At 44.1% G+C, this 26,487-nt stretch overlaps 2 protein-coding genes across 2 annotated transcripts in view; both read right to left on the reverse strand.

Annotated features, from left to right (window-relative positions):
* The window catches only part of CPPED1 (calcineurin like phosphoesterase domain containing 1), a 121,195-nt gene that overhangs the window by 69,169 nt on the left and 25,539 nt on the right, over window positions 1-26,487 (reverse strand). The window lies entirely within an intron of this gene.
* LOC130860176 (proteasome maturation protein-like) lies at window positions 15,585-16,370 on the reverse strand. Its single transcript, XM_057748039.1, has 2 exons — window positions 16,188-16,370; window positions 15,585-16,074 (listed from the first exon to the last, which is right to left on the reverse strand). The coding sequence occupies exons 1-2, from the start codon at window positions 16,368-16,370 to the stop codon at window positions 15,607-15,609; spliced, it is 651 nt and encodes a 216-aa protein (XP_057604022.1). The 3' UTR covers window positions 15,585-15,606.

Genomic DNA, 26,487 nt, shown 5'->3' on the forward strand with positions numbered 1-26,487 from the left:
ATCAATCAATTGATTTATAGAACAGAAGAGAACAAATATAGCAGCAAAAAACTTAAAACATCTTACATGTCCAACAACAACATAGTGGGTAATGGTAAATTATGGTACAGTCATATACTGGAATACTCTACAACAGTAAAAAAATAAATGAACTAGGATGATTCCTGTGACTGTGGATGACTAACATACAGCCAAGTGAGGGAAAAAAAGCAAGTTGTGGAAGAAAATATACAGGATATAATACTATTTACATGAAGTTTAAAAACATGTAAAATAAGCCTATATATTTCTGAGGGATACATACACATACAGAAAAAATATAGAGAGACAATTTTTTAAAAGCCTCTTAATTTAGGATAGTGTTTACCTCTCAGGGAGAAGCTGAGAGCTGCCTATCTAATAAGCCTTCTTTTCTTACTAGAAGAACCTACATTTTGATGGCAGTAAAAATGGTCTCTGCTGATAACTACAATTTCCAGTACAATTCTGGTCTCTGGGATGAAAGTCATTGGATGGGCCTTCCTGAAAACCCCTTTTGCCATTGGCATTTCCTCCTTCGTGGAACTCAGATGTGATGGCTGCAGCTCCAGCAGCCATTCTGTAAAGCATGGAAACAAAGGCCACACCCTAAAGAGGAAGGATCCCAGAACTAGAACAGCCTGGGTCCCAGGGATGCTTACCCCAAAACTTCTCATTACCCAAGAGGAAAACATGTATTTTTGCCCCTTTTATTTGGATTTTCTGTCACATGCCTTTAATCTCTAACTGAAACTGGCACACAGGCAGCTTCAACAGCATTGTTAATGTTTTATTTTGTAAGCTGGCTGGTAGATACACGCGTATTCATTATATTAATCTCCAGGCTATTTTTGGTGTTCTTTATGCCTTTTAGTTTTTCAGGTTTTTTTCAAATGCTCAAACATTTAAAACTCTTAGCCCAATACTTAATCCTCAGTAAGATTTTGAAGACTCTATGATAAAATATATGAGAAATGCCTACAGTAGGCAACTCAATAAATAAACTGAATCAGAAATAAAAAGAAAGCTTGTAGGCAGTGGTGCTAGAATTCAAATCAAGTTTTGTCTGACCTCCAGTTCCCAGCAATTCCCAGTACACCCTAAACGAATAAGCAGACAAACACAACACTGCCTTAAAGATAAAAGTGCCTCATAATAAACTCATTCTGGCTTATAAAAACCAAACACAACAGGAATAGAGCAGAGGTTAAAGTGCTATTTTAAAATGAAAAGGCTCATTCTTTCTTTAAGAAAATCTGTTAGACATCACAGGTTGTAACTGGATTTTGGTGAAAAACATCCTTAGGATCTTAAAAAGCCCACCTGATGTTAGTTTATAACATATATGTGGCACCTGAATTGCTGTTCAGGTTTTAATGAGCTGCCACGCTAGATAAGAAGCTCTCATGTTATCTATTACTCGACCACACAAATAGGGAAGCTTTGTTTAATCTTGACAGCGCCCACTTAATTCTCCCTAACTGCCTTCTGTTCAACCGCAGTTGTCTTCAGATTAGTGGGAATAAATCAGTTCGCGTCAGCTTGAGCTGATCAGATTGATTAAACTCTGAAAACCGGTTACTCGAGGACTATTCTGGCAGGTAAACAAATGAATAAACAGAGAGAGACTGCATGGAATGGTATGAAAAATTACCTATATATTTTATTCTGCCTGGGTGGCAATACCAACTCCAAAATCTCTTGCCTTTCAGACTTACAAGCTGAAGACTGAGAGCAAAATGAAGCTTTCTAAGCAGATTTGAACTGTCTGAACCATCATAAATTCAGTACAGTGTGAGTTTATCTTTAATTTTTTTTCTTATTCTCTTATTACTTTATCAACCACTGAAAATATTTCTCTGAAAATATTGTATTTCTTAACATGTTATTATGGACGGAATGTTTATGTTCCCCACCAAGTTCCTATGTTGAAATTCTAACCCTCTGGACTTCCCTGGTGGCGCAGTGGTTAAGAATCCACCTGCCAATGCCAGAGACACAGGTTCGATCCCTGGTCCAGGAAGATCCCACGTGCCGTGGAGCAACTAAGCCTGTGCTCCACAACAACTGAGCCCATGTGCCACAACTACTGAAGCCTGAGCACCTACAGCCCATGCTCCGCAACAAGAGAAGCCACTGCAGTGAAAAGCCTGTGCACCGCAACGAAGAGTAGCCCCTGCTCGCTGTAACTAGAGAATGTCTGCGTGCAGCAACAAAGACCCAGCCCAACCCAGCCAAATAAATAAATAACTGAAAAAGAAGAGAGAAATTCTAACCCCCAGTGTGATGGAATTAGGAGACGGGGCGGGGGGGGGGGGGGGTCTTTGGGAGGTAATTAGATCATAAAGGTGGAGGTCTCATGAATGGGATTAGTGCCCTGATAAGAACAGACCCAAGAGAGTGTGCTTCCCCTCTGCTCTCCACATGTGAGGATTCAACGAGAAGGAGGCTGTCTGCAAACCAGGAGAAGGGCCCTCACCAGACCCCAGAGCAGAGCAATGCAGAAGGAGAGGCACCTGGACAGTGGTGCTGTGAAAAGATCTTCCATTAAGCTCTGCTTCCCAGCTCCCCAGAGCTGGTCTGTTCCTTCTGCTTTCCAGATGCCTGTTTTTCAGCTTTCCCTTCAATCCTGTGAACCATTTCTTATACTTTCCATTAATTGCTTTTTATTTCTTCTTAAATTGGCTGCTTCGTTTCTGGTACTTGAAGCTAAAGAACCTTGAGCAACAAACTGAAATGTCCTCCTCCCTCTCTGGCCAGGGATATGCTCTGGTAGACGACACCAGCCTGGTCCCACTTCTATCCGCACACACATTTATGGGGCCGAGTGCCAGTAGCCATGTGTGTACCGCATGACCTTAGCACCTGGCAGTGGCTGGGTGGTGTCAGAAGACACCTGACCCCAGCTCAGCCAATCACAGGTTCTCTTCTGGGAGTCTGAAATTGCACTTTTTGATATCGATGCATCTCACTGAAGAGCTGAGATGTGAAATAACCAGAAGGCAGATGGGGGAATCATCCTGTACCTGCACCCAAATGGTGAAAGCTACCTTCCACGAAGCAGAGGCCAGGCAGGCCCAGGGACAGCATGTGTCACTGACAGATGCCTTTCCTGTCTCTGTCCTCACACCTCCTTCCTTGGATTCCATGAAATCCTCCTGAGATCCAACCACCTCCCACCCCCACCCTCAGTGCTTGATTTTTCTCTCAAGCTAGTCTCCCCCTGCCCCACCGACTAACAGCATAGTCAATACACTGCTGGGAGAGCACAATTCTAAACCTGGTGAACCACACAGAGGGGATGGGTGCACAGTACATGTGCATCCTTGGCCTTACAAAAGGATAAAGGGCAGAGACCCTCTGATCCATCCTCTGCCGCATCCTATTTAATAGTGGGTTGGCCAAAACGTTTGTTCGGATTTTTCCACAGCCTCACATGGAAAACCCGAACGAATATTTTGGCCAACCCAATAAACATTCAATTTTCACACGTACTTTTCTACTGCCGGTGAGAAAGAGGCCGAGAGGGAGAATACCAGCTTTCCTGACCTTCCAGTAGACCAAATTAAAGAAACTATTAAAGTACAGCAGGAAAGGTGGGGTCAGACTCGCTATCACACTTCTGCTCACAGGAAGTGGCAGGGCGGGAGCTGTATCCCAGACTCAGATGAACAGTCCTCGTGTGCCCCCCTCCGCCCCGGGCGTGAGGCACCAAAAATGGGGTCGAACGGTCTCCAGTGAGAGTCTTCGGGCATTGGAACTGCATCATTTTTATGACCATCACAGTGACCCTTGTGGATTAACCTCTGAAATTCTCTCCGGGTGACCCTCTTACGACTATTCCAATGCACATCTTTATGTATCTACCAGCTATGCAGTTAGACCACTTGGCACAATAGGTATAAATACTTTTGAGAGGGTTCATCTCCACAGAGTAAAATTAATTCCCTCTCTGTTGCTTTATCATATGAAAATGGCTAGACACATTCAGCAAATTTGGAAGATATGTTTGGGACGGTGTGATGCAAAACCCAGGTTAAGCGGCATATTAGTAATTTGCACTGGGGGCTCTGCCAGGTGTCTCAAAAAAGCAGAAGTCGGTTCAAAGGCAGACCCTCTGAAATGGGTACAATGGTATGTCTGTAGGACAGGAGATTAGGGAGGTACGCTGTCCGTACTGAGAAGCTGTGGACGCAGGCAGCTGTGGTTTTAAACAAGAGCCCCAAACGGAAAGTCACAAGGGCAAAGCTGGCAAATGAGAAGAGTGATTTGCAACAGAGCTGCATCTCACACCGGCAGTTCTGTGCAAACTGCTCCCAGGGAAGCAGCAGCAGAGAGACATATTTATTTAACAACAGTTAGTTATTCTCTCGAGAAATGCCAGGAAAGCCAGCCATCCACAAAATAAATCAGACAAAAGTAAGCAATTAAAGGGCATTATGGGAAGCTTAGGGTACAACTTTAACCCTGGGGATCAAAGTTACAGACCTCGACTAGGCTGCTCTCCCAAACAGGATCCTGATGGATTGTTTTCCCCACAGAGTGGTGAACATTTACCTTAAATGCATGGATCAACCATTTCCTAGGTCTCATTTCTGAAGTTTTTAGTCACAGTGCCCTGGAAAACATTTTTCTTCACAAACTACCATCTGGGCCTGGGAGATTGAGAATGACCAACCATCTCAATTTGCCCAGAACTGAGGGTTTCTCAGGATGGGAGACTTTTTGGTACTATTACTGGGATAGTCCCCATCCAACCAGGCTGCCCTAAATTAGAGCAACACAGAACTCTCAAGGTCAGCTCTAAACATCCCCATGCATGCTGGAGGAGCACCATATTTTGCAGTCTGCCTGTAGGGTCTGCCTACCTGAACTGTACAGAAGGACCTTAACACGCTTGAAAATAAAACCTCATAAATAAGTCTCAGGAATTAACATACAGCATGGTGACTACAGTTAATAATGCTGTACTATGTATTTGAAAGTTGCTAAGAGGACAGATCTTAAAAGTTCTCACCACAAGAAAAAGAAATTGTATAACTCTGTGTGGGTGACAGATGTTAACTAGATTTACTGTGGTGATGATTTCACAATACACAAAATATCAAATCATTATGTTGTATGTGTAAAACTGATACAACGTTACAAGTATACCTCAATTAAAAAAAAGCAAATTCAAAAATGAAAACAAACAAAAAAATCAAAACAAGAAAGAAAGGAAGGAAGGAAGGAAGGAAAGAAGGAAGGAAGGAAGGAAGAAAAAGAAAATAAAGGCCCACATGACAATGCCTTGGCTGGTTTTCTTTTGAGCACTGGTATTTTATAGATAGAGCCTCAGAACCTAGGCACTGGTATTCCACACAGGGGTCTTAGCAGCAGAAGTATGGTGAAGGAATAACAGTTTGCACCAATGATGAGCTTCATTCCCTCCAGATCAAACCAGTCCTAATCATCAACGAAACCAGTCCTAATGGCAACTTTTTAAAAACGTCCTCCTGGTGTCCTGTCAGATGGTGCCAGAGGAAAACGCTGCGTCATTATTTACAGGAGACGGTGGTGTGTCAGAACATTTGGCTGAAAAGACCATGTTTCCAAATAAACTTAGTAGCGAGCTAGGGTTGCTTTAAAGCACAGCAAAATATACAACAAGGAAAGGCAGAAGAGGAACTGGTCATTTGGGTGAATCATGTAATCACATACTCAGTTTTCGTCACAGGGCCCTCTTGGCTGTTGTTTTTCCATGTAAGCTTTTGGAAAAAGCTCTGAATAAGAGCTAGAAGGTCAAAGAAAGAAAAAACAAAGCCCCTTTCTATTCCTCATGTTTCCACTTCCTGCAGGAAAAAGGGCAGGGTACTACTGCATGGTCCAGCACGGCGTCAAGTGAGGATAAAGGAAAACGAGCCAGGACATCACTCTCTTATTGCTGCCACCAAGGTCTATGATGGGCCCTGTAACTTCCCACCTTGTTTGATCCTCCAAACAACCCAGGAACAGAGATATCATCTTCTCTGGCTTCCAGATAAGGAAACAGACGCTCAGTGAGGTCTAGGACCTTGCCCACGGCCAAATAGCTCTTAAATGACACTTAGTTTTAAACCCAAGTCTGCCTCTCTCCAAAAATGCTTTGAGCACCTGCCATGTGTCAGACACTGTGGCAGGTTCTGGGACACAAATGGACACATGGCAGAGAACCTGTCTTCAAGAGGTTCACGAGCTGGGAGAAAATACAAGCAGCAGCACCGTGACAGTCATTAGTAATGATGGGGTGCTTAACAGGTGCCAGATACCGTGCAAACGTTTCCCAGGCTTCAGTTAATCCTCCCACCTGTCCACGGTCACAGCTATCACCTTCCATGTTTTACAGAGTCTAAGGTTTAGATAGTTAAGTATCTAACCCAGAGTCACCGGGTAAATGAGTCATGTCTCCTGACTCCAAAACCCAGACTCTTCACTGGACAGCACATCAAACAAAAGGAGAGGATGGGCTGAGCTCAAAACCACATCAGTGAAGCAGACCACCAAGTTTAATGCAGAAAGAAATCACTAAAATACTGCTATTTCTGAAGAAGTTTTCAAGAAGAAGAAAGGAAGTGGAGCTGAATCTCAAAGGAAGATGTGATGGTGAGGCCGATGTATGACAATGACGCCAGCATGATGAAGACGGAGGGTGATGGAAGGGGTGGGCGGTTCAGCCACCGTTTACTCAGTGCCTGTGTTGTGCCAGACCTTATATCAATACATCCATCATCTCGCCTCATCCCCACAACCAGCCTCTAAAGTGGGTACCACTGTCAGCCTCATTTAACAGAGGAGGAGGCCCAAGGTCACATGGCCTGTGCTCTTGACCTCTGCAGTCACAAGGTGAAAGGAACGTGAGAAACACACTCCACCCCTGGATGGGAGAGCTGCAAAGGCACACTGCAGGGTAGGGTGCAGGACTCAGACCACTGTGTAATAAGAACACTTCAAGGGTGATGAGGCTGAGTATGTGACACAGAGGAGGTGGACCAGGTGGGCAATGGATGGGACAGTTTGATGAGGGGCCACACTGGCAGTAGAGGGCTCAATCAGGAGGCAGCTGCACAAGTCCTGGCATGAGAGTGTCTGGGGCTAAGAGGACAGAGAGGAGTCAGGCTACACGGGGACTGGGCAGGACTGGGCAAGGGTTGGGTGGGGAGGACAGAGGGCTCAAGAATGAATTCAAGGAACTTCCCTGGTGGTCCAGTGGTTAAGACTCTGTGCTCCCATTGCAGGGGGCTCAGGTTTGATCCCTGGTCAGGGAACTAGATCTCACATGCGTGCCGCAACTAAGAGTTAGAATGCCACAATTAAAGAGCCTGCATGCCATAACTAAAAATCCCACATGCTGCAGCGAAGATCCCACGTGCTGCAACTAAGACCCAGTGCAGCCAAATAAATAAATAAATATTAAAAAAAAAAAAGAATGAATTCAGAAAGTTCACATCCTCATGACTGAGGGAACAGTGAGGAGGAAGGTCTAAGAAGAAAGCGAGTTTGGTTTTCACACGATGAAATCAAGGAGGTGGAGTGGAACGACTAGGCAGATATACCTCGGGGAGAAGCACAGAGTGGAATCTGCCCCAGGGTGGTGACCAGGCAGAACTAGAAGAAGGGGTTGTGGAAGCTTCCATCGGTCTGGTTCTTTGTCGCACACAATTGACTCTGGCTAGTATGAACAGAGAAGCAATCTATAAAAGATATCACGTAGCTGGGAGTCTCACACACAGCTGGAGAACCAGGTTTCGAGGCGAAGAAGGCAGAAGCAGCACCTCCAATCACATGCAAAAATGCTTCCAGGGAGAAGCGCTGGCCTGGGCACAGACCCTCCCAGGCCGCCCGCTGCACGGCTGATGGCAATGCCGGGTGCTAACAACGTGGGGACCCCGCCCACTGCTTCCCCTGAAAAGTGGACACAGCTGCCAACCTCCCGACCAGGACAGATCCTGCCCCCTCTGTGTCAACAGCTGAAGATTCAAAATCTGCTTCAGGGAGGTGTAGGTGGTTGAGACGAGCTCACACAAAGCCTGAGTCCTAGCTGCACAGGAGGCTGGAAAGAGCAACAGAGCAACTGGCTTCAGTCACAGCAGGTGGTTTCTGCCTCCCTCCAAGACACACACGGGAGGGAACGTGCAAAGTACTGGGAGTTCTGTCTTTTCTCAATAACTGACAGCTAAATTTGCCTTTCACAGGTGGAAACATTTGCTATGTCTTGGAACGAACAAACTGTTTAAGATGGTGACGCTAACATTTTGGAGCAGATGGTCACATTCATCTTTAGCAGAGTCTGGGGGCTGCTATAATGACATGGTCTATTTTTCTGCTGTTGGGGGCCCAGTGGTCTTGGGGCAGCAGGCCTAGTCACTGAGAATACCAAAAATGTCTTCTGTTCAGAAGTATTGTGAATCTCCCACAGCGTGTGCCAAGTGTTTGGAGATCCCTGGATTAGGGACTCTGGGGACCGTTTTTAATTTACCGATAGGTAGAATTCTAAAATGTGACATCTTTGAGTACCGCTGCCCTGGTCTATTAAACAAAGAGGAGCAATTCCCATGCCAGTATCATCCTATTAACCTAAAGCTGATAATGCTGAGGTGGCCCAGGGCTGGCAGGATGGCCTCGATTGCGACGGAACAGCACCTGTTTGCATGTACAGAAACGTGGCTGCACCCTCACTGTATATGCTGCATCTAGAATACGGAGGCTGATCATTTTTGATTGTGTAGGTTTAGCTCCAAAACCACGGCTAGGGCTGGCCATCATCAAATTCGAGGAGGGAACACTTGTTCTCCCCCCTCCAGCATCTCTTTCCCTACTTCATGCAGCCTTGGCCTGTTGGAGGGCAGCAGATAAAGGATTCACCCTAGGGTGGCTGAACTCCTTGAGGGTCCAGGAAAGGGAATCTAGGCTCTGAGTTACTGAGCTGGGCTCAGCCACTGCATCACCTCCCGCAGCGGGTGGAACCGAGCAAGCTGTCTGACTTGACAGTTTGCTCATCTGGAAAAAGGGATAAAAGCACCGTTCTCTCATAACACAACTATCTTAGCTGCTCTGCACTACCACGAGCCCTACTCTTTAGAGTAACAAGGTCTTCCCAGTTTCCGGTGGCCATTTAGTTGACCTAATGATGAGAAAGGAATCAAGACTGTTTTTGAAGTGATTACGTAAGAAATAATAGGAGGCTACAGATACTTAACTAAACTTTGTAAACTTGCTCTTCATTTTCCAAAAGTTTGGGTTTTATTTTCAGACAAAAATATTCTTAATAAAAACTGTGAAAAAATGAAGAGTTAGAGTCTTATTTAAAAACAAAAAACAAAACAGGCTGTCAGCTATTTGAGATGGCAAACTAAGGTTTGCCTGAAGGCAGGGAGATGGCCCCCTCCCCACCCCCGCCTTCTATTTAGTGACCAGGGACTTGAATTCCCACATTAAAAATACCCTCTCTTTGGGCTTCCTAGGTGGCACAGTGGCTAAGAATCCGCCTGCCAATGCAGGGGACATGGGCCTGATCCCTGCTCCAAGAAGATCCCACATGCCATGGAGCAACTAAGCCCATGCATCACAGCTCTTGGGCCTGCGCTCTAGAGCCCATGAGCCACAGCTATTGAGCCCATATGCCGAAAGCACTGAAGCCCATGTGCCTAGAGCCCATGCTCTGCAACAAAAGAAGCCACGGCAATGAAGAGCCTGCGCACCACAACAAAGAGTAGCCCCCGCTCGCCGCAACTAGAGAAAGGCTGCGTGCAGCAAACAAGACCCAACACAGCCAATAAATAAACACATAAATAAATAAATTTATTAAAAAAAACCCTCTTTATTTATACTTTGGGGGGTAGTAATACAAAGAATACAGTAAATTTGGTCTCTTGGGCCACTAGGGATATTAGTAATGGAATAAAAATATTAAAATATATGGACTTCCCTGGCGGTCCCGTGGTTAGGACTCTGAGCTTCCACTGCAGGGGGCCTGGGTTCGATCCCTGGTTGGGGAACTAAGATCCCACAAGCCTCGGGACACAGCCAAAATAAAAAATAAATAAAATAAAATAAAATGTACTAGCTGACCATATATTAGGACAAGAGTGTAATTTCCACTTTCCTTAATACTAACATTTGGTTCAACAGTCTATTTCTAAGAAGTCATCTCACAGAATAACAATGAAAAGTAAAAGCAGGTAAATGAAATACAGTCTATCCCTACAATAGAATATTATTCATACATAAAAGAGAATGAAGTAGTGACACCTGCTACAATACAGATGAACCCTGAAAACATCATGCCCAGTGAAAGAAGCCAGTCACAAAGGATCACATATTATATGATTTCATTTACACGAAATGTTCAGAACAGGCAAAGTAGATTAGTGGTTGCCTAGGGCTGGAGGGATATGGAGAGGAGTAGTTAATAGTATGAAACGAGGCTTCTTTTTGGGTTGATGAAAATGTTCTAAAATTGATGGTGGTGCTGTTTGTACAACTGTGAATATACAAAAAGCCACTGAATTATGGGTGAATTAAATGGGTGAATTACATGATATGGGAATTATATCTCAATAAAGCTTTTATTAAAAAAAACAACTAACTAGTGGAAGTGATTGTAGTTACTGGATGGTATTAAATGCCAGACAGTGTTCTGAGCACTTTAAGTTTTATGAGAAGCATACCAACTAGTATCATTATTATCTGCATTTTACAGATAAGGAAACTCAGCTACTGAGAGATAAGGTAAACTGCCCAAGGTTACCCAGTTAGTAAACAAGGGATCCAGGATGTGAATCTGAGCAATCTGACTTCAGAGCCACATCTTTAACAGCTGCACATGCACACAGAGGTGCACTGGTCACCACAGAACACAGGGCACAACATAAATGCCCCCTAGTCGGGGATGGTTCAAACACATGCTGGTATCCTGTCCATCGAAAAGAGTGACGCACGTCTGTACCTGCTGCTATGGAAAATCAACAGAAACGACATAAACAGATGCTGTGTCTTTTTTTCTTCTGTTTGTACTTTTTACAAAACACTCTACAAGCAAGTGTACATAAGCTTGACAATTTTCTGTCATTTTTCATGAAAAATTAAGAACCGTGGGTTTCCTCTAGGAAGCAGGTCAGTGGTGGCTGGAATGCCTACTTTTTTCCTGAATACCTTTCAGTACTGTTAGATTTGATTTGATTTGTTTGAACCATGAGCAGGACAGCGGCTACCTAATACTACGCCGACTTCAAGGCAGCCTTCTCTAATCCACCTGACCAGGGGCTGCATCCTACACCTGCTCCCGGCACCAAGCACCACGCCTGGAATCACTCACCAAGGCTACCTTTTATTTCATTTGAGAGCTTTTCATGTGCCTCCTCTCTCCCTGACTGTAAGCCTCCTGATGACAGGTACTGGGTTTGTTGCTTGCTAAGCAGTGCCAGGCACGTAAGAAGACCCTCCGCACTTATTTGCTATTATTGATCAAACATACGAGTAAATGAATTAAGGTCTAATTACCTGACTGCAACTACCAACAGTCAAGACCACAGGCAGTGACTGATGGAACAGGAGGACACCTGGCTGGAAAGCACTAGGACTAGGGACACGGTGGCACAAGCTGCTTTGAGCAGAACTTAAGAAAATGATTTATTTCTTCAATTAAAAACATTTACTTTCATCTAGTCCCAGAGGATTTATGGAGCCATAATCCCTTCCATCTCAAATCGTTTCCATTATCTTTCCTAATTAATTGAGGTATGTAAATTCATTTGATCTAAATCTTTGCAAGCATAAATATTACTCACGTGGTGATTTGGCAGCACACTGCTAGCAGATCAAGTTTAATCAGGTTCTACTGGTTTTTAAATTATACATGATATTAGACAAGATTCATTTCACTTTGCATCTAACAGCTACAACTTGTTACGTTGACGGCTCCCACACATTTATAGCAAATCGCTGTTGAATCTGTACTGTGAACCAACTGAAAATACAATTAATAAAAAACTCTTTGACATAATAGGAGCTTTTGGTATGATATAAAATATACTTTAATGTATTTTAGGGAAAGAAAAAACATTAAGGAAAGTGTATCATCCAAGGGAAATTTCTAAAGCTGCTACCAGACAGATCAATACCAAATCTCTTCACAAGAATATTTACAGATTATGACAGCAGCATTTCACCCAAACAATACATAAAGAAAGAAAGGAGTAGTAAATTTTTTATACAACCCAAATAATATATATTGAAAAGAACCTACCATGGTTTTCCAATAAACTATTTAGGAACTGAAGGGAGTGATACAGAATTCCAAACATGTAGGTGAGTTGCTAAAATTCTGGGGGTTACAAAATAGGCATCCTCAGCAGTTTGGGCCTGAAATGTGCTACTTTTTCCAACCTCTCATTATTTTTTTCATTTCACATTCCCATCACTTGACCAGCTACCTGATAACTGAACTCCTCTGGGATCATGCTTCATTTTAGTATTTCACTTAGTTGCAGATAATAGGCCCATTAAGGAGGTGAAATGTCCCAATTCCAGAAAATGAATATTTAGAGCAAAAACAATAAAAGGAAAGATGTAACTATTCCAATTAGCTAAGCACAAGCTAGAAAGATGCTGGTTTGTCTACACTGTATAGGTTTGCCTGGGACTCTGCAAACTTCTGCAGCATCTGTCTGCCACCTCCAGGAAATCCCCAATGATGGGGGGAGGGTGGAAGTGGGCTCCAGAGCTGTTCTGCTCAGTGGCCTGGGCCGTTCTGAGGGCCGGCTGGTGTCTCAGAGCAGATTGCCACAGGTCCTTTGCTTAATGGCCTCTATAATCACTGTCTGCTACAAAGAAACAGGGATCCAGTCTGAGAGAGGTATTCAGTCCCTAGAACAGGGATGGAAATACCAAGACAATAGCTGTTAGGCTTAGAGAGTAACCAGCCAGGGACTTCCCTGATGGTGCAGTGGTTAAGAATTTACCTACCAATGCAGGAGACACCGGTTTGAGCCCTAGTCCAGGAAGATCCCACATGTCACGAAGCAACTGAGCCTGCGCTCTAGAGCCTGCAAGCCACAACTACTGAGCCCATGTGCCACAACTACTGAAGCCCATGCACCTAGAGCCTATGCTCTGCAACAAGAACAGCCACAGCAATGAGAAGCCTGCACACAAGGAAGAGTAGCCCCCATTCGCAACAACTAGAAAATGCCCGTGCACAGCAATGAAAACCCAACAGCCAATAAATAAACAAACAAACAAACAAATAAATAAAAGAGAGTAACCAGCCAGGAAACAGAGGGCTCCAGGAGAAATTTCTTCAAGAAGCTGAATACCTTCTATTTTTAAATGTACTGACAGGAAGAAGACACTGAGGTTTTAGTACACTAGTACATTTGAAAAACTAAGGGATTTCCCTGGTAGTCCAGTGGTTAAGACTCTGCACTTTCAATGCAGGGGGCATAGGTTCAATCCCTCCCTGGTAGGGGAACTAAGATCCCAGGGGTCATGCAGCGTGGCCAAAAAAGGGAAGAAAAAAAAAAAAAACTTAAGAAAAACTGCCTTCAGAAGGGAGTCAAAGTCGAGAGAGCTCAGATCATAAATGATTTTTGCGCCTTGGTTCCTTATCCTTCTTTTGAATCTCAGAGCCCGTGAGGAAAAAGCTATATACATCTTCTCCCCATTTCACTCCCCAAAGCATCTGTGCAAATACACTGGATTTTGCCCAGTGTGATGGGCTCATTGGTGAGATGAAAAAAATTTCTTTTCAGCCCAAGATTCTCCAGGAAAAGCTGTGATCCTCTTAGACATGGGAATGGCTTTGTTTCTCTGACTATACTCTGTCTCGCTCACCCTTCATCTTATCAACCACAACAGCCCTGAAGACCTGCCTCTTTGTTTCTGCCTCCTGCCCTCTGGCCTTGACTTCCTATATGAACTTATATTTTCTTTGGTTCTGGTTGGTTGTTCCATACTTATAATTTCCCATTGTCTGTTTCTGTTTGCATTAAGCCTTCTCAAATGCTTCCTGGAACAAACAAACAACACCATACTCTCTCAATTTTCAGGTTTTGATCCAAACACTGAAGACCAGAGAAAAAGATTATGAAAGATTTTTTTCCTCCTTAATCAAAAGACAATTGTTAACTAGCTCCTGTTACTCAGCTCATTTCTTTTCAGGGCATAATCAAACGTCTATGTTTTCCTAGCAACAATTAAGCAGCATTTTAGCCTTTAATTAAAGGTAGAGTTTCTGCCATCGAGTTTATACCCTGGTCAATTATAATATCCACACACTGAGTATGAAGAGGCAGCTCCAACTAGTCAAACAAGAGTATATCCACGTGTGCACAAGGATAAGGGCTCTTAACCTTGAGTCCACGGGGATCTGTGAACTCAGATGGGGAAAAAACCCCGATTTTCACTGACCTCTAACTGACATTTAGCATTTCCTTCTACTATGAAGCTAGGCAGAAAACCGCAGAGGTATTCATGCTCCTGTGACTTTACCACCAACAGAAATCACGAGGATTCTTCATATCCCGTTATGGTTGCTGCAACACTGCACAACGTTGCTTAAGCTCAGCACCACTTTGAAAACGTGGTAGTGATTAGCCTTGCTGTTAGACTGTGTTATATAACAACAGATCAACAAAGAGGTATGCATTTTACTCTATCAAATAAATTTTAAAATATTTTGATAACTGTATTTCAATACAATTGGTTTATGTGAAATTCCATGCATTTTGTTTTACGCATTTAGAAACACTATTGTGAGAGCTGGTCCACAGGCTTCACCATCTGCCAAAGGGGTCCGGGCACAGAACAGGCGGAGATGTCCTGACTGCGGCAGTGGGCACAGTGCCTCTGCCATGAGGCCACGTGGCAGACGCTGGCGGGGGGTGGGAGGACCATCACCGCTCCCAGCAAAGCTGCTTCAGACCACACATCATCAGAAACAACTTCGCAAGTAATGCTCCGAGTTCCCTAATTAGTAATATTAGGTAAATTCGTTCAAACCACTTTCAATCAGCCCCAGCCCCAGGCGGGAGGCATTGTGGCTGATTGCCTGGACGTTTCAGCTGCGCTTATAATGGGTGTGAAGGAGGCCAGGAGCCCCGGGCTGGCTGATTGCTCCAGGTCACCACTGCTCAGCATTCAGCACACACACGACCTGCAGCAGCCGGCCCGGTTCAGGGCCTGGTGATATTTCTACCAAGGCACTCACAGAACCCCCCTTTAATGTTTCTGTATGTTAAGCTGTGTGGTAAATTGTCTTTAAATCGTGCCATTTCTTGGAGCCTGGAATATGCACTTAAAAATAACAATGCAAGGCTAATTATACAGCCGAGGAACTGAATGAACATGAGTTAACTGAGCTTCTTTTTGAAAACAACAACAACAGGGACACACAGTTTTGAGGGCTTTAGCCGGCTGTGGCCCCTTGCCTGGCAAAGCAACAAAGCTATTCTTTTCTCTTTTTTTTCTTTTTTTTTCATGTGTCAGTGTTTTTAATGTTGTGCACATCAAATTATAGTAAAGACAACTATAAACAAGACACAGCCCCTCTGTTTCCATGAACAGCACACTGCATTACAGTAAACCGACCTTATAGTCAACCATCAAATGTGGTTCTCCCATTAGTTTACTCTGTGACGGGTCATTAAGAATATCTTCAAATCCAACAGTCTCATCATTACACCTCAAAATATCCAGTGAAAGGTCTGAGCTTGGAAGAAATGGAAGACGCTGAACCTGCTGCACTGCTTTGAATTCTATTTGCAGTTTTAGTGGAGCAAATAGACCACGGATGTTTCTCAGTGTGGAAAAGTTCATTTTATCTTGGTTGAGCTGGAAATTTTTTTCTGATAATTCAAGAGGATGACTGGGCAAAAGTTCATTTTTCACACAAGAAAAACCTTTTTGAAGAAGATCATGACCTTCAAAAGGTCCACTTGCTGAAAGTTCAGTAACTGGAATACTGTCCTTTAGCTGAGATTCAAGTCCTCTGGCATTCAACTTCACCTTGCTCTGCGCACAGCCTCTCAAAGCTATTCTTGTCTACTTCACCCCCCGCCAAAAAAAAAACCCAAACACCACAGCAACAACAACAAACAACAACAACAACAGGAACAAATCCCACTGTTAACAGGGACGAAAGGGTTTCCTCCCACTGGAAACTTCCTGAACACCTGGGGTACGGTGGGCAGTGTGGGCAGACATGCGGCTGCCCGGAAGAGGTGACACGGAAGGAAAGTGCGGCCAGGCCCCGAGTGGGGTCCTGGGAGCTGCAGAGCAAACTGCCTGGTGTTCACTCCCTCCAAGTGCTGGAGCAGGTCCCGAACCAGCCAACCCATTTTGACTTCAAGCCTGAAGAACAGCTGACCTGAGTACATGAGAAGAACCTCTGCCAGCAGCGCTGTTCAGATGATCCCTCCCAGTGATGCAAGGAGAGGACTACCAATGAGGAGATTCCAACCATGGAACTCAACGCAGTGATTAAAAGCCTGATAGAAACCTGCATGTAGTTATGTAACAGGCTTTTCCAGATGGATGCAAGGGGGAAAAGTGATGCCCAGTGGGGCCCTGGGGGGCTCCTGGGCATGGAGGCCTTTTGTCCCCCATTTCCTGTAGGCAAGACTCCAGCCTCCATGACCTCCCCTGAGTTCCAAAGAGCAGATTCACACAGTTGCTCATCAAGGAAGAAGCAGCCATGAAACCACCTGAGGTGAGATTAAAGAGACCAGAGATGCTGAGATTAAGAGATTGACCACCTGCGACACTGCACATATCCCAATCCTGTCAGTAACCCCACCCTTTTGAAACTCTGCGGAAGAAAGAAGACTGTACTGCCGTGATCCTTATCACACACCTCTGATCACTACCCTTGACTGTATAACCTCTCCCTATTCCCCAGGGAGGGGGGCACAGTTCTTGAGGTGCTGCTAGCCTACTGTGTTCCCCCTGTGCCTGGCAAAGAAGTAAAGCCACTCTTTCTTTCTCCTCCATAACTCTGTCTGCATATTTTGATTTGGCACTAGTGCAGAGGGAGTCAAGATTTTGGCAACAAAAGCAGGGCACAGAAGAGTGTGCAGAGAATGCTGACATTTGTATCAGACCATGAGGCTCACAAACATGTATACTTCTAACTATGGTGCCCTCAAGGGATGGACCTGGGTGGGGGGTTACACAGTTCATTCTAGATACAGACTAAATCTTTACAAAGAGAACCTATTCACATATTGATTGTTTAATTTTAGAATCTAATAAAATAACAATAAAACAGCTCCACAGCTACCTGAGTTTGAGTTGTGCAAAAGATGAGAATAACAGAAAAATAATAATTTCATGTTTCCATGTGTCCCTATTCCTTATTTCTAGATCGAGCACAGGTTTGGTCTGTTTTATTCACGATGTAGCACAGGCTTCTGGAACAGGCCTGGCTCGGAGTATGCACTCAATAGAGATGTGGTCAATAAACGACTTGATTACTCACCTAATCCAGAGATATGTACTGGGTGCCGACCACGTGCCAGCTACTTGCTAAGGACCCTGGGAAGCATACAGTGATTCACGTGACCTGCACTCATCCACACTGTTCACATGCCCACAGTATTGGGCGCTAGATAAAAATGCACACCAACACAGATACACACAGATACTGCCCTTTAGCAACTTAGAATTCAGCTTGGGGGAAGGTGAATCACAGAGGTTGGAAGGAAGAGATAAGACCTTCTCCTGGCAACAGCCACAGCCTTAATCCTGGCTTTGGTTTTCAAAAGTGTGCCTCTGAGGATTTGCTTATCATAGTCTGCCTTGTACCAGGATTACATTCACATGTTTGTGCCTGCTCAGCTGGGGGGAAATAAACACCAACCTTCCTGGACTGTGTGAACCACAGAAGGACAAATGGCTTATTCTCTGCCTGAAGCCCAGTGCACCAAAGCACTCTATCTTGCTTTATTTCCCAATTCTACCCATTGATCACAGAATTAGAAATCTCCAAGTGGGGAAGGAGTCTTGATGGTCATTTGGCCAGGGCTACTCTTATCTGGACCTCGGCCCAGCTCTTTACATCTAATTTAAGGTGAGGGGCTACCAAACTCGATGACATAGAAGCTTCCAGGTCTCGGTTGGGTCTTGCGGGAAAACCACAATACCACGTGTCAGCAGCCTTACACTCCCAGTGTCTTCCGTCCTAAACACCACTCCGCTGACCCCCTTACTCTCCAGACGTTTGCAGCCATGTCTGCAGAAGCCCAGTCTTTCTCTACTTTGAAGGGAACACTTCTGCACCTACGTGGATTATTCTGCACGTCAGCTATAAATTGGCACTTGCCATCCACCTCTACTACAAGGATTAAACCACACACGCCACTGCAGCTGCTGACCTTCAACATGCCCTGAAGGGAATTCAGGGAGACCAGGAATGAGGCACTCTGTGCTTTGGAAAATGGACGGAACAGGTCTTCAGATAGTTTGATGTTTTCAGGAGCTGATTTTATGAGCCCAAGCCTTGCATCTCCTCATATCTAGGAAAGCACTAAATTCCTACATGATGACGTCTGCTCCTCGTGACGAGCAGAAACCCCCTACGAAAAAAATGTTTGATTGCATGGACTCCTCCTTTACCAAGAATACATATATACTAAGGTTGCCCCCTTCCTCTTTGGAACAGTTTCTCAGAACTATCTGGGATGCTGTCTCCCCGGCTGCAGTCCTCATTTTGCCCCCAAATAAACTCAACTCGCAACTCCCACATTTTGCAGTTTTCTTAAGTTGACACGCACTTACCTGTAGCAAACATCATCTTTTTTGTACACATACCCTCTCTTTCAAGTTGTCAGAATCATTTCTGAATTCAACTCCATTTTCATATTCAGTCACTTTGGTCCCAACAGGAATGGTACCCAAAATTCAAATATAAGTTGCCTGGGGGGCTTCCCTGGTGGCGCAGTGGTTAAGAATTCGCCTGCCAATGCAGGGGACACGGGTTCAAGCCCTAGTTCGGGAAGATCCCACATGCCATGGGGCAACGAAGCCCACATGCCACAACTACTGAGTCCGTGTGCCACAACTACTAAAGCCTGTGTGCCTAGAGCCCATGCTCCACAACAAGAGAAGCCATCACACTGAGAAGACCGCACATCACAACTAACAGTAGCCCCAGCTCACCACAACTAGAAAAAACCTGCACACAGCAACAGACCCAACACAGCCATAAATACATGAATGAATGAATGAATGAATAAAAATACATATAAGTTGCCTGGGAACATTTTTAACTTTGAAACTAAAAGGTGGCCATTGTGCAGTGGGTGTGCAGAGGTGAACTTGGAGGATGACATTAAATGGGAGGGAAGGAAGAGCATTCTGCTTCCAGTGATGAAAGGTTTCTTCATCATACATTCCAAATGATCAACACTGCAGGTTCATATGTTCTTATTCAAAATGCTTTGGGCCAGATCTGGTTTGAAATCTGGAATTTTTCAAACTTTAGAACAGCAATACCAGACAGAGGGTGCGTATTAAAGAACGCCTCAAGCTGGGTCTCAGGCAGCACCCTGTCGTGGAACAGGGTAGTATTTCACTAGCAAAACATATGAATGTTCTAAGTAGGATAAATAGAGGCTATAAATAGCCTCACGTTAGTTCAGGTCAGTTTTGCTGCCAACTGAGTTAGTTTCAAACTTAAAGCGAAAAAGGCTTAGTGTTCAGGGCTTTGTGAACTTTGGAACCGCAGATAAGGGATCGTGCACATGGACGGGACCCAAAGAACCCTCCTGACCTTTCTTCACAAAGATCTTCTGCAAGCATATAGATGTGGCTGCTTTCCTGAATATTTTGGTCAAGTTCTGTTTGGGAAGCCCTGCATAGCAGAGGTCACTTGACTTTAGTTACTCAAACTGTTGTTTAGAAAGCAAAATAAAACCTACAAACTTAAAGCATTTCCCTTTGAAGCTGAGCGCTGGAAGTCTAAAGCAATGATAGTTCTCTTGCTAAACCATTATCTTTAAGAGCTGAAGGGAATTTTCACAAACCACTTGCATACACACAAAATGGTACATAATACATTGAAACGCAAAACACCCAGGGCACTGTGCCTATCAGTCTACTAAGTGCTTCTCAGACTTGATTGTAAGATTCGCCTAGGGAACTTGTTAAAATGCTGATTCTGTCTCATTAGGTCTGGGTGGGACAGAAATTCTACATTTCAAACAAGCTCCTGGCTACTGCTCTGAGGACAAGCCTTTGAGCAGCAAGGCTGCAGTAGAAGTATGTAAAGTTTGGAAACAGATGGACTTGAGTAAGATCCTACCGCCACCACTTACAAGCTGAGCGACCCTGGGAAAATGGAAATAACAATGACACCTTTTCAAGACCATAATGAGTAAGCGCACTAGCAGCACAGTTCCTGGCAGGTAACAGACCCTGAATTCACCCCACGACAATGACAATCTGTGGTTGGCTGAATAACGGTCCCCCAAAGGTGTCCACATCCCAACCCCCTGAATCTAGGAATATGCCACCTTACGTGGCAAAAGGGAATCCGCAGATGTGATAAAGTTAAGTCTTGAGATGAAGAGGTTATCCTGGGCTAAAGGAAGGAACCAAGGTGATCACAAGGCCGTTGATAAGAGGGAAGCAGGAGGGTAGGACTAATAGAATATAACAGGGTGAATCAAAGGTCCGTAAAGAGAGAAGATGCTATACTGCTGGCTTTGAAGACAGAGGAAAGGGCCTTGACCCCAGACATGTGGGCAGCCTCTAGAAGCTGGGACCCCCAGAAGGCATGAGGCCCTGCACACCCATTTTATACTCTGTCCTCCTGAATGATAAGTGGAATATTTATAAACGGAATATTTCCTGCCACATCAGTAATCAAAGGATGTCACAGCCATCAAGACTGCAGCCCTTGCAGCCCTCCATAAGCTGGTGAGCCCTGAGGAAGCTCAGGAAGGAGAAGAACACCTGCCATCAGCAGCCATCAGACCGCAGCCACTCCCTGAGGTGAGCCCTGAGGAGACTCAGGATGTGAACATACAGGATACTGGCCCCAGACAGCTGAGGTGCACATCAAAGGAATGATTTCACACTCTTGCATCTTCCCATAGGTAGAAAAGTGCCATATTCCTTAACTGGAGATATCTGGTTTCCTTTGCGTAACAATTATCTTTGGATGTTCCCAATTACCTGCCCTTTGCTGGCAAAACTCCTATATAACCTGGCTCCTCCGCTCGCCTCCTTGGAGCAGTTTCTCAGAGCTATCTGAAACACTGTCTCTGGGCTGTGGTCCTCATTTCGCCACAAATAAAACTTAACTTGCAACCCTCACGTTGTACTTTTTTTTAAGTCAATAAGAAATGTAAGAGATTAAATATGTTGTTTTAGATCACTAAGTCTATAGTAATCATTTACAGCAACCATAGGAAATTAATATATCACCTATCGAAATAATGCTAACTGCAGGCTTGCCTCACTTTACCTAACAGAGGACATCCTGCGGCTGAGGTCAGTAAACAAGGAAGCTTCCAGGAGACTTTGTATCAAGGGAAGAATTCCTCCTGCATTATCTGTTTTGTTTGGTTATAGCCCTTGTTACCAAACAGGGACAGAGAGGTGTGTTAATAACACACTGTCCAAAGGCTGAAGGGACTATTCTGCACTCTGCTTGTATCATCATGTTCCGATTTGTCATAATTGTCGAAACCTAACAAGGGTCCTGGGGACAGCATCAGTGAGCTGAAGCCTCCACGTCAGGAGGACTGAAGACAGTCACCCTGGGCTCAAGAGTGAAGGACTGAAAATCAATGGTTTCAATATTTGTACAAGTCTTCATTCGCTACTTATAATGTGGTTTATCCCACAGAGAGGTTTATAATATAAGAAAATACCAAGAAAACCCAAAAGACACCTGCAGAATGAAAACATATGTTTCAAAACTAAATGGGGAAAAAGATTAAGATGGCAGAGTAGGAGGACGTGTGCTCACTCCTTCTTGCAAGAGCACCGGAAATACAACTAAATGCTCAACAATCATCGACAGAAAGACACTGGAACTCACCAAAGAAGACACCCCACATCCAGAGACAAAGGAGAAGCCTCAATGAGATGGTAGGAGGGGCGCAATCACGTTAAAATCAAATCCCATAAATACTGGGTGGGTGACTCACAAGCTAGAGAACAGTTATATTGCAGAAGTCCTGAGGGTTCTGAGCCCCACGTCAGGCTTCCTAACCTGGGGGTCCAGCAACGGGAGGAGGAATCCCCAGAGAATCAGACTTTGAAAGCCAGTGGGATTTGATTGCAGGACCTCCACAGGACTGGGGGAAACGGAGACACCACTCCTGGAGGGCACACAAAAAACTGTGCTCACCAGGGCCCGGGGGAAGGAGCTGTGACCCCATAGGAGACTGAACCAGACCTACCTGCTGGTGTTGGAGGGTTGCCTGCAGAGGTGGGGGCAGCTGTAGCTCACAGAGGAGACAGGGGCACTGGCAGCAGGGGTTCTGGGAAGTGCTCATTGGCGTGAACCCTCACAGAGTCCACCATTAGCCCCACCAAAGAGCCTGTAAGCTCCAGTGCTAAGTTGCCTCAGGCCAAACAACCAACAAGGTGTAAACACAGCCCCACCCATTAACAGACAAGCAGATTAAAGTTTTACTGAGCTCTGCCCACCAAATCGGATTAAAGTCTTACTGAGCTCTGCCCACCCAGCCCTATCCACCATCACTCCCTCCCATCAGGAAGCACCCATAAGCCTCCTAGATAGCTTCCTCCACAAGAGGGCAGACAGCAGTATCAGCAGTATTTCATCTTGTGGAACTGAAAACCACAGCCACAGAAAGACAGAGAAAATGAAAAAGCAGAGGACTTTGTACCAGATGAAGGGACAGGATAAAACACCAGAAAAACAACTAAATGAAGAGGAGATAGGCACCCTTCCAGAAAAAGAATTCAGAATAATGATGGTGAAGATGATCCAGGACTTTGAAAAAAGACTGGATGCAAAGATTGAAAAGTTTACCAAAGACCTAGAAGAATTAAAGAGCAAACAGAGATATGCAACACAATAACGGAAATGAAAAATACACTAGAAGGAACCAACAGCAGATTAACTGAGGCAGAAGGGCGAATAAGGGACCTGGAAGACAGAACGGTGATAATCACTGATGCGGAAAAGAATAAGGAAAAAGAATGAAAAGAACTGAAGACAGCCTAAGAGACCTCTGGGACAATGTTAAACACACCAACATTCACGTTATAGGGGTCCCAGAAGGAGAAGAGAGAGAGAAAGGACCCGAGAAAATATTGGAAGAGATTATAGTTGAAAACTTCCCTAACACGGAAAAGGAAATAGCTACCCAAGTCCAGGAAGTGCAGAGAATCCCAGGCAGGATAAACCCAAGGAGAAACACGCCAAGACATAGTAGTCAAACTGACAAAAATGAAAGACAGAGAAATGTTATTAAAAGCAACAAGGGAAAAAAGACAAATAACATACAAGGGAACTCCCATAAGGGTAACAGCTGATTTCTCAGCAGAAACTCTGCAAGCCAGAAGGGAGTGGCACGATATATTTAAAGTGATGGAAGGGAAGAACCTACAACCAAGAATACTCTACTCAGCAAGGATCTCATTCAGATTCGATGGAGAAATCAAAAGTTTTACAGACAAGCAACAGCTAAGAGAATTCAGCACCACCAAACCAGCCCTACAACAAATGCTAAAGGAACTTCTCTAAGTGGGAAACATAAGAGAAGAAAAGGACCTACAGAAACAAAAACAAAACAATTAAGAAAATGGTAATAGGAACATACATATCAATAATTACCTTGAATGTAAATGGACTAAATGCACCAACCAAAAGACACAGACTGGCTGAATGGATCCAAAAACAAGACTCATGCATATGCTGTCTACAAGAGACTCAGACCTAGGGACACATACAGACGGAAAGTGAGGGGATGGAAAAAGATATTCCATGCAAATGAAAATCAAAAGAAAGCTGGAGTAGCAACAGTCACATCAGATAAAATAGACTTTAAAATGAAAAATGTTACAAGAGACAAGAAAGGACATTACATAAAGATCCAGGGATCCATCCAAGAAGAGGAGATAACAATTATAAATATATATACACCCAATACAGGAGCACCTCAATACACAAGGCAAATGCTAACAACTATGAAAGAGGAAATGCAAGACAGAAATAGAGACACAGATGTAGAGAACAAACACATGGACACCAAGTGGGGAAAGCGGGGAGGGTTGGGGGGGACAAATTGGGAGACTGGGATACCAATTGTACACTCTAAATATATGCTGTTTATTGTCTGTTAACTGTATCTCAATAAAAGTTCTTAAAAAAAAATACTATATCTTAGCATCTAGAAGCAGGTCTGGCACATACTAGGCATTCAATAAATACCTATGGACTGAAAAAAAACCCTAAATGGGCTTTGTCCTGCATTTCTTAGGCTTCTTCCTGCAGGCCCTGGCACCAGTGGTGCCTCTTTAACCATCCTGGGTTTTGCACTTCCGTAACCAGATTCTAAACTGCGGGGAAGGGCTGGTCTCTCATTTCTAACTATTGTCTCCACAGCATCTAGCACTATAACTGGCACTTAGTTTGCACACAATAAATGTTTGTAGGTGGATGGATATTATGACAGATATTTATAATGGAAAAGCATATTAGGACTTTCATTAGAAAAAGCATTACTTGTAAAGCTCTTTTCTCTGATCTAAACTTAAAACTACTTGGCCCAAGATATTATTTACGGTAGAATTAAAAGTATGCTCTCCAATTTTATTTGCCTATTAATATATGCACTTGATAATTAACAATGTGCTAAGCAGTCAAAGCAAATAATTACATTTCTAGTGTCTGTCTCTGCATATGAGCTAAATGAGGGGGAAGCCACTAACTGCATATTAAAAAATGCAATTAAATGCAAAAGAAATGGTAACTAGATTCAAAACATTCTGTTTAAACCTCAGACCACAATATTCAAAGCAGTTACAGTCCTTTCACTGGCTCAGTTACAATCCCACAAAACAGTCCAAATCTTCAGAACAGATAAGAATTCTGCTTGGGTCACACTGGATATAAAACAAGTTCTCAAAAGTTTGCCAGTTCACATTTTTGAGGTCTTCTAACTAACTGGTAGGGTTGATCATAAAAACTCTATCTTTTATTTTATTTATATTCAGTACACTTTATTTAAGAAGCAATGTAATCACAAGAAATGCTTTTATTTTAAACCTTATTTTGAAATATGACTGAATACATTAACATAATTCAGAACAAGTCAGTAAACATCTACAAGAACATGTTATATAATTCTAGTGAGTCTCATAATATTCTATTTTCAAAAGAAAAAAAAAAACCACTAGACAGAAAAGCAGTAAATTTGGAATCTGTTTCAAGTGCCCAATAAAAGCAGAAGTTTGCTCACTGTGCGGTCCGGAGTGAGAGCTCTAGCTGATGCTACAGTGTGTATCAGGCAAAATGATTCCAAAGAAACCAGCTAAGTGCAAATCAAACCATCTGGAAGTAGCATTAATCTGTTAGATCAACTCATACATTACCTTGGGTTACCCTGTAAACCAAAACTCCAAGTCCTGCTATGATTTCTAACTTCTTTAGAAACTGGGGTACTCTGTGGTCCCCTTAGCCCTGTATAATCTCAGCACTAGGGAACCTTCAGCCAAGAGTCACCAAGGGTGGCCAAATTCATAGGTAACTAAGATTTTACCTCTCTACAGAACAAAACTCAGCACCATCTTGAGAATGCATTTCTTCTGTACCAAGCTGCTGCGATGTTCACCACCTGCATGGAGGTATAGAGTTGTCTGCCCCGTGCTGTGTAGCCCCAGACTGCTGAGGTTTCAAATTCTTACTGCATCAATGGGCTCTTGGCTCAGAAACTGAGGCTCTAAGAAGTTAAGGGGTCTGGCCAAGTGTACCCAGTGCATAAGCGGCAGATGTGGAGCTGGCATCCTGGCCACGTGAGCCCTAGTTCAGGTCTTTGTCCACTGCCTTGTTTGCCCTCTTTCCCGTGCTGCAACCCAATAGCAGGAAAGGCAGCTTCTCCAGGGATGACATCACTGGGTTCTCCAGGGGCAGTCAATGATGTGGGCCATGGGCTTGTCCACAATCTTGACTTTGTGTAAAATGTGAGTAAACAGAGAATGAGGGAAGATCTGAGGGTTCTTCCTGCTGGCCACACTCCCTGGACTTCAGGGAGAGCAATTCTGGGCAGCCCCTTTTCCATAGTCACACATTCACTCTGGGATTGTTCTGGATAGGTAGGTTACCAGGCAAGTGAGCCCTGGTGGGGAGGAATTAATGCACCCAGACTTCCTGCAGACTGCCTCGGCTTCTAAAGGCATTAGAAATCACAGCAGGACTCAAGAGTCATGGCTTACAAGGTAACGTCAGCCAAAAACGAACACCCACAGCTACTG

The sequence above is a fragment of the Hippopotamus amphibius genome, chromosome 9 (genome assembly GCF_030028045.1).
Source record: "Hippopotamus amphibius kiboko isolate mHipAmp2 chromosome 9, mHipAmp2.hap2, whole genome shotgun sequence".
Classification (NCBI taxonomy): Eukaryota; Metazoa; Chordata; class Mammalia; order Artiodactyla; family Hippopotamidae; genus Hippopotamus; species Hippopotamus amphibius.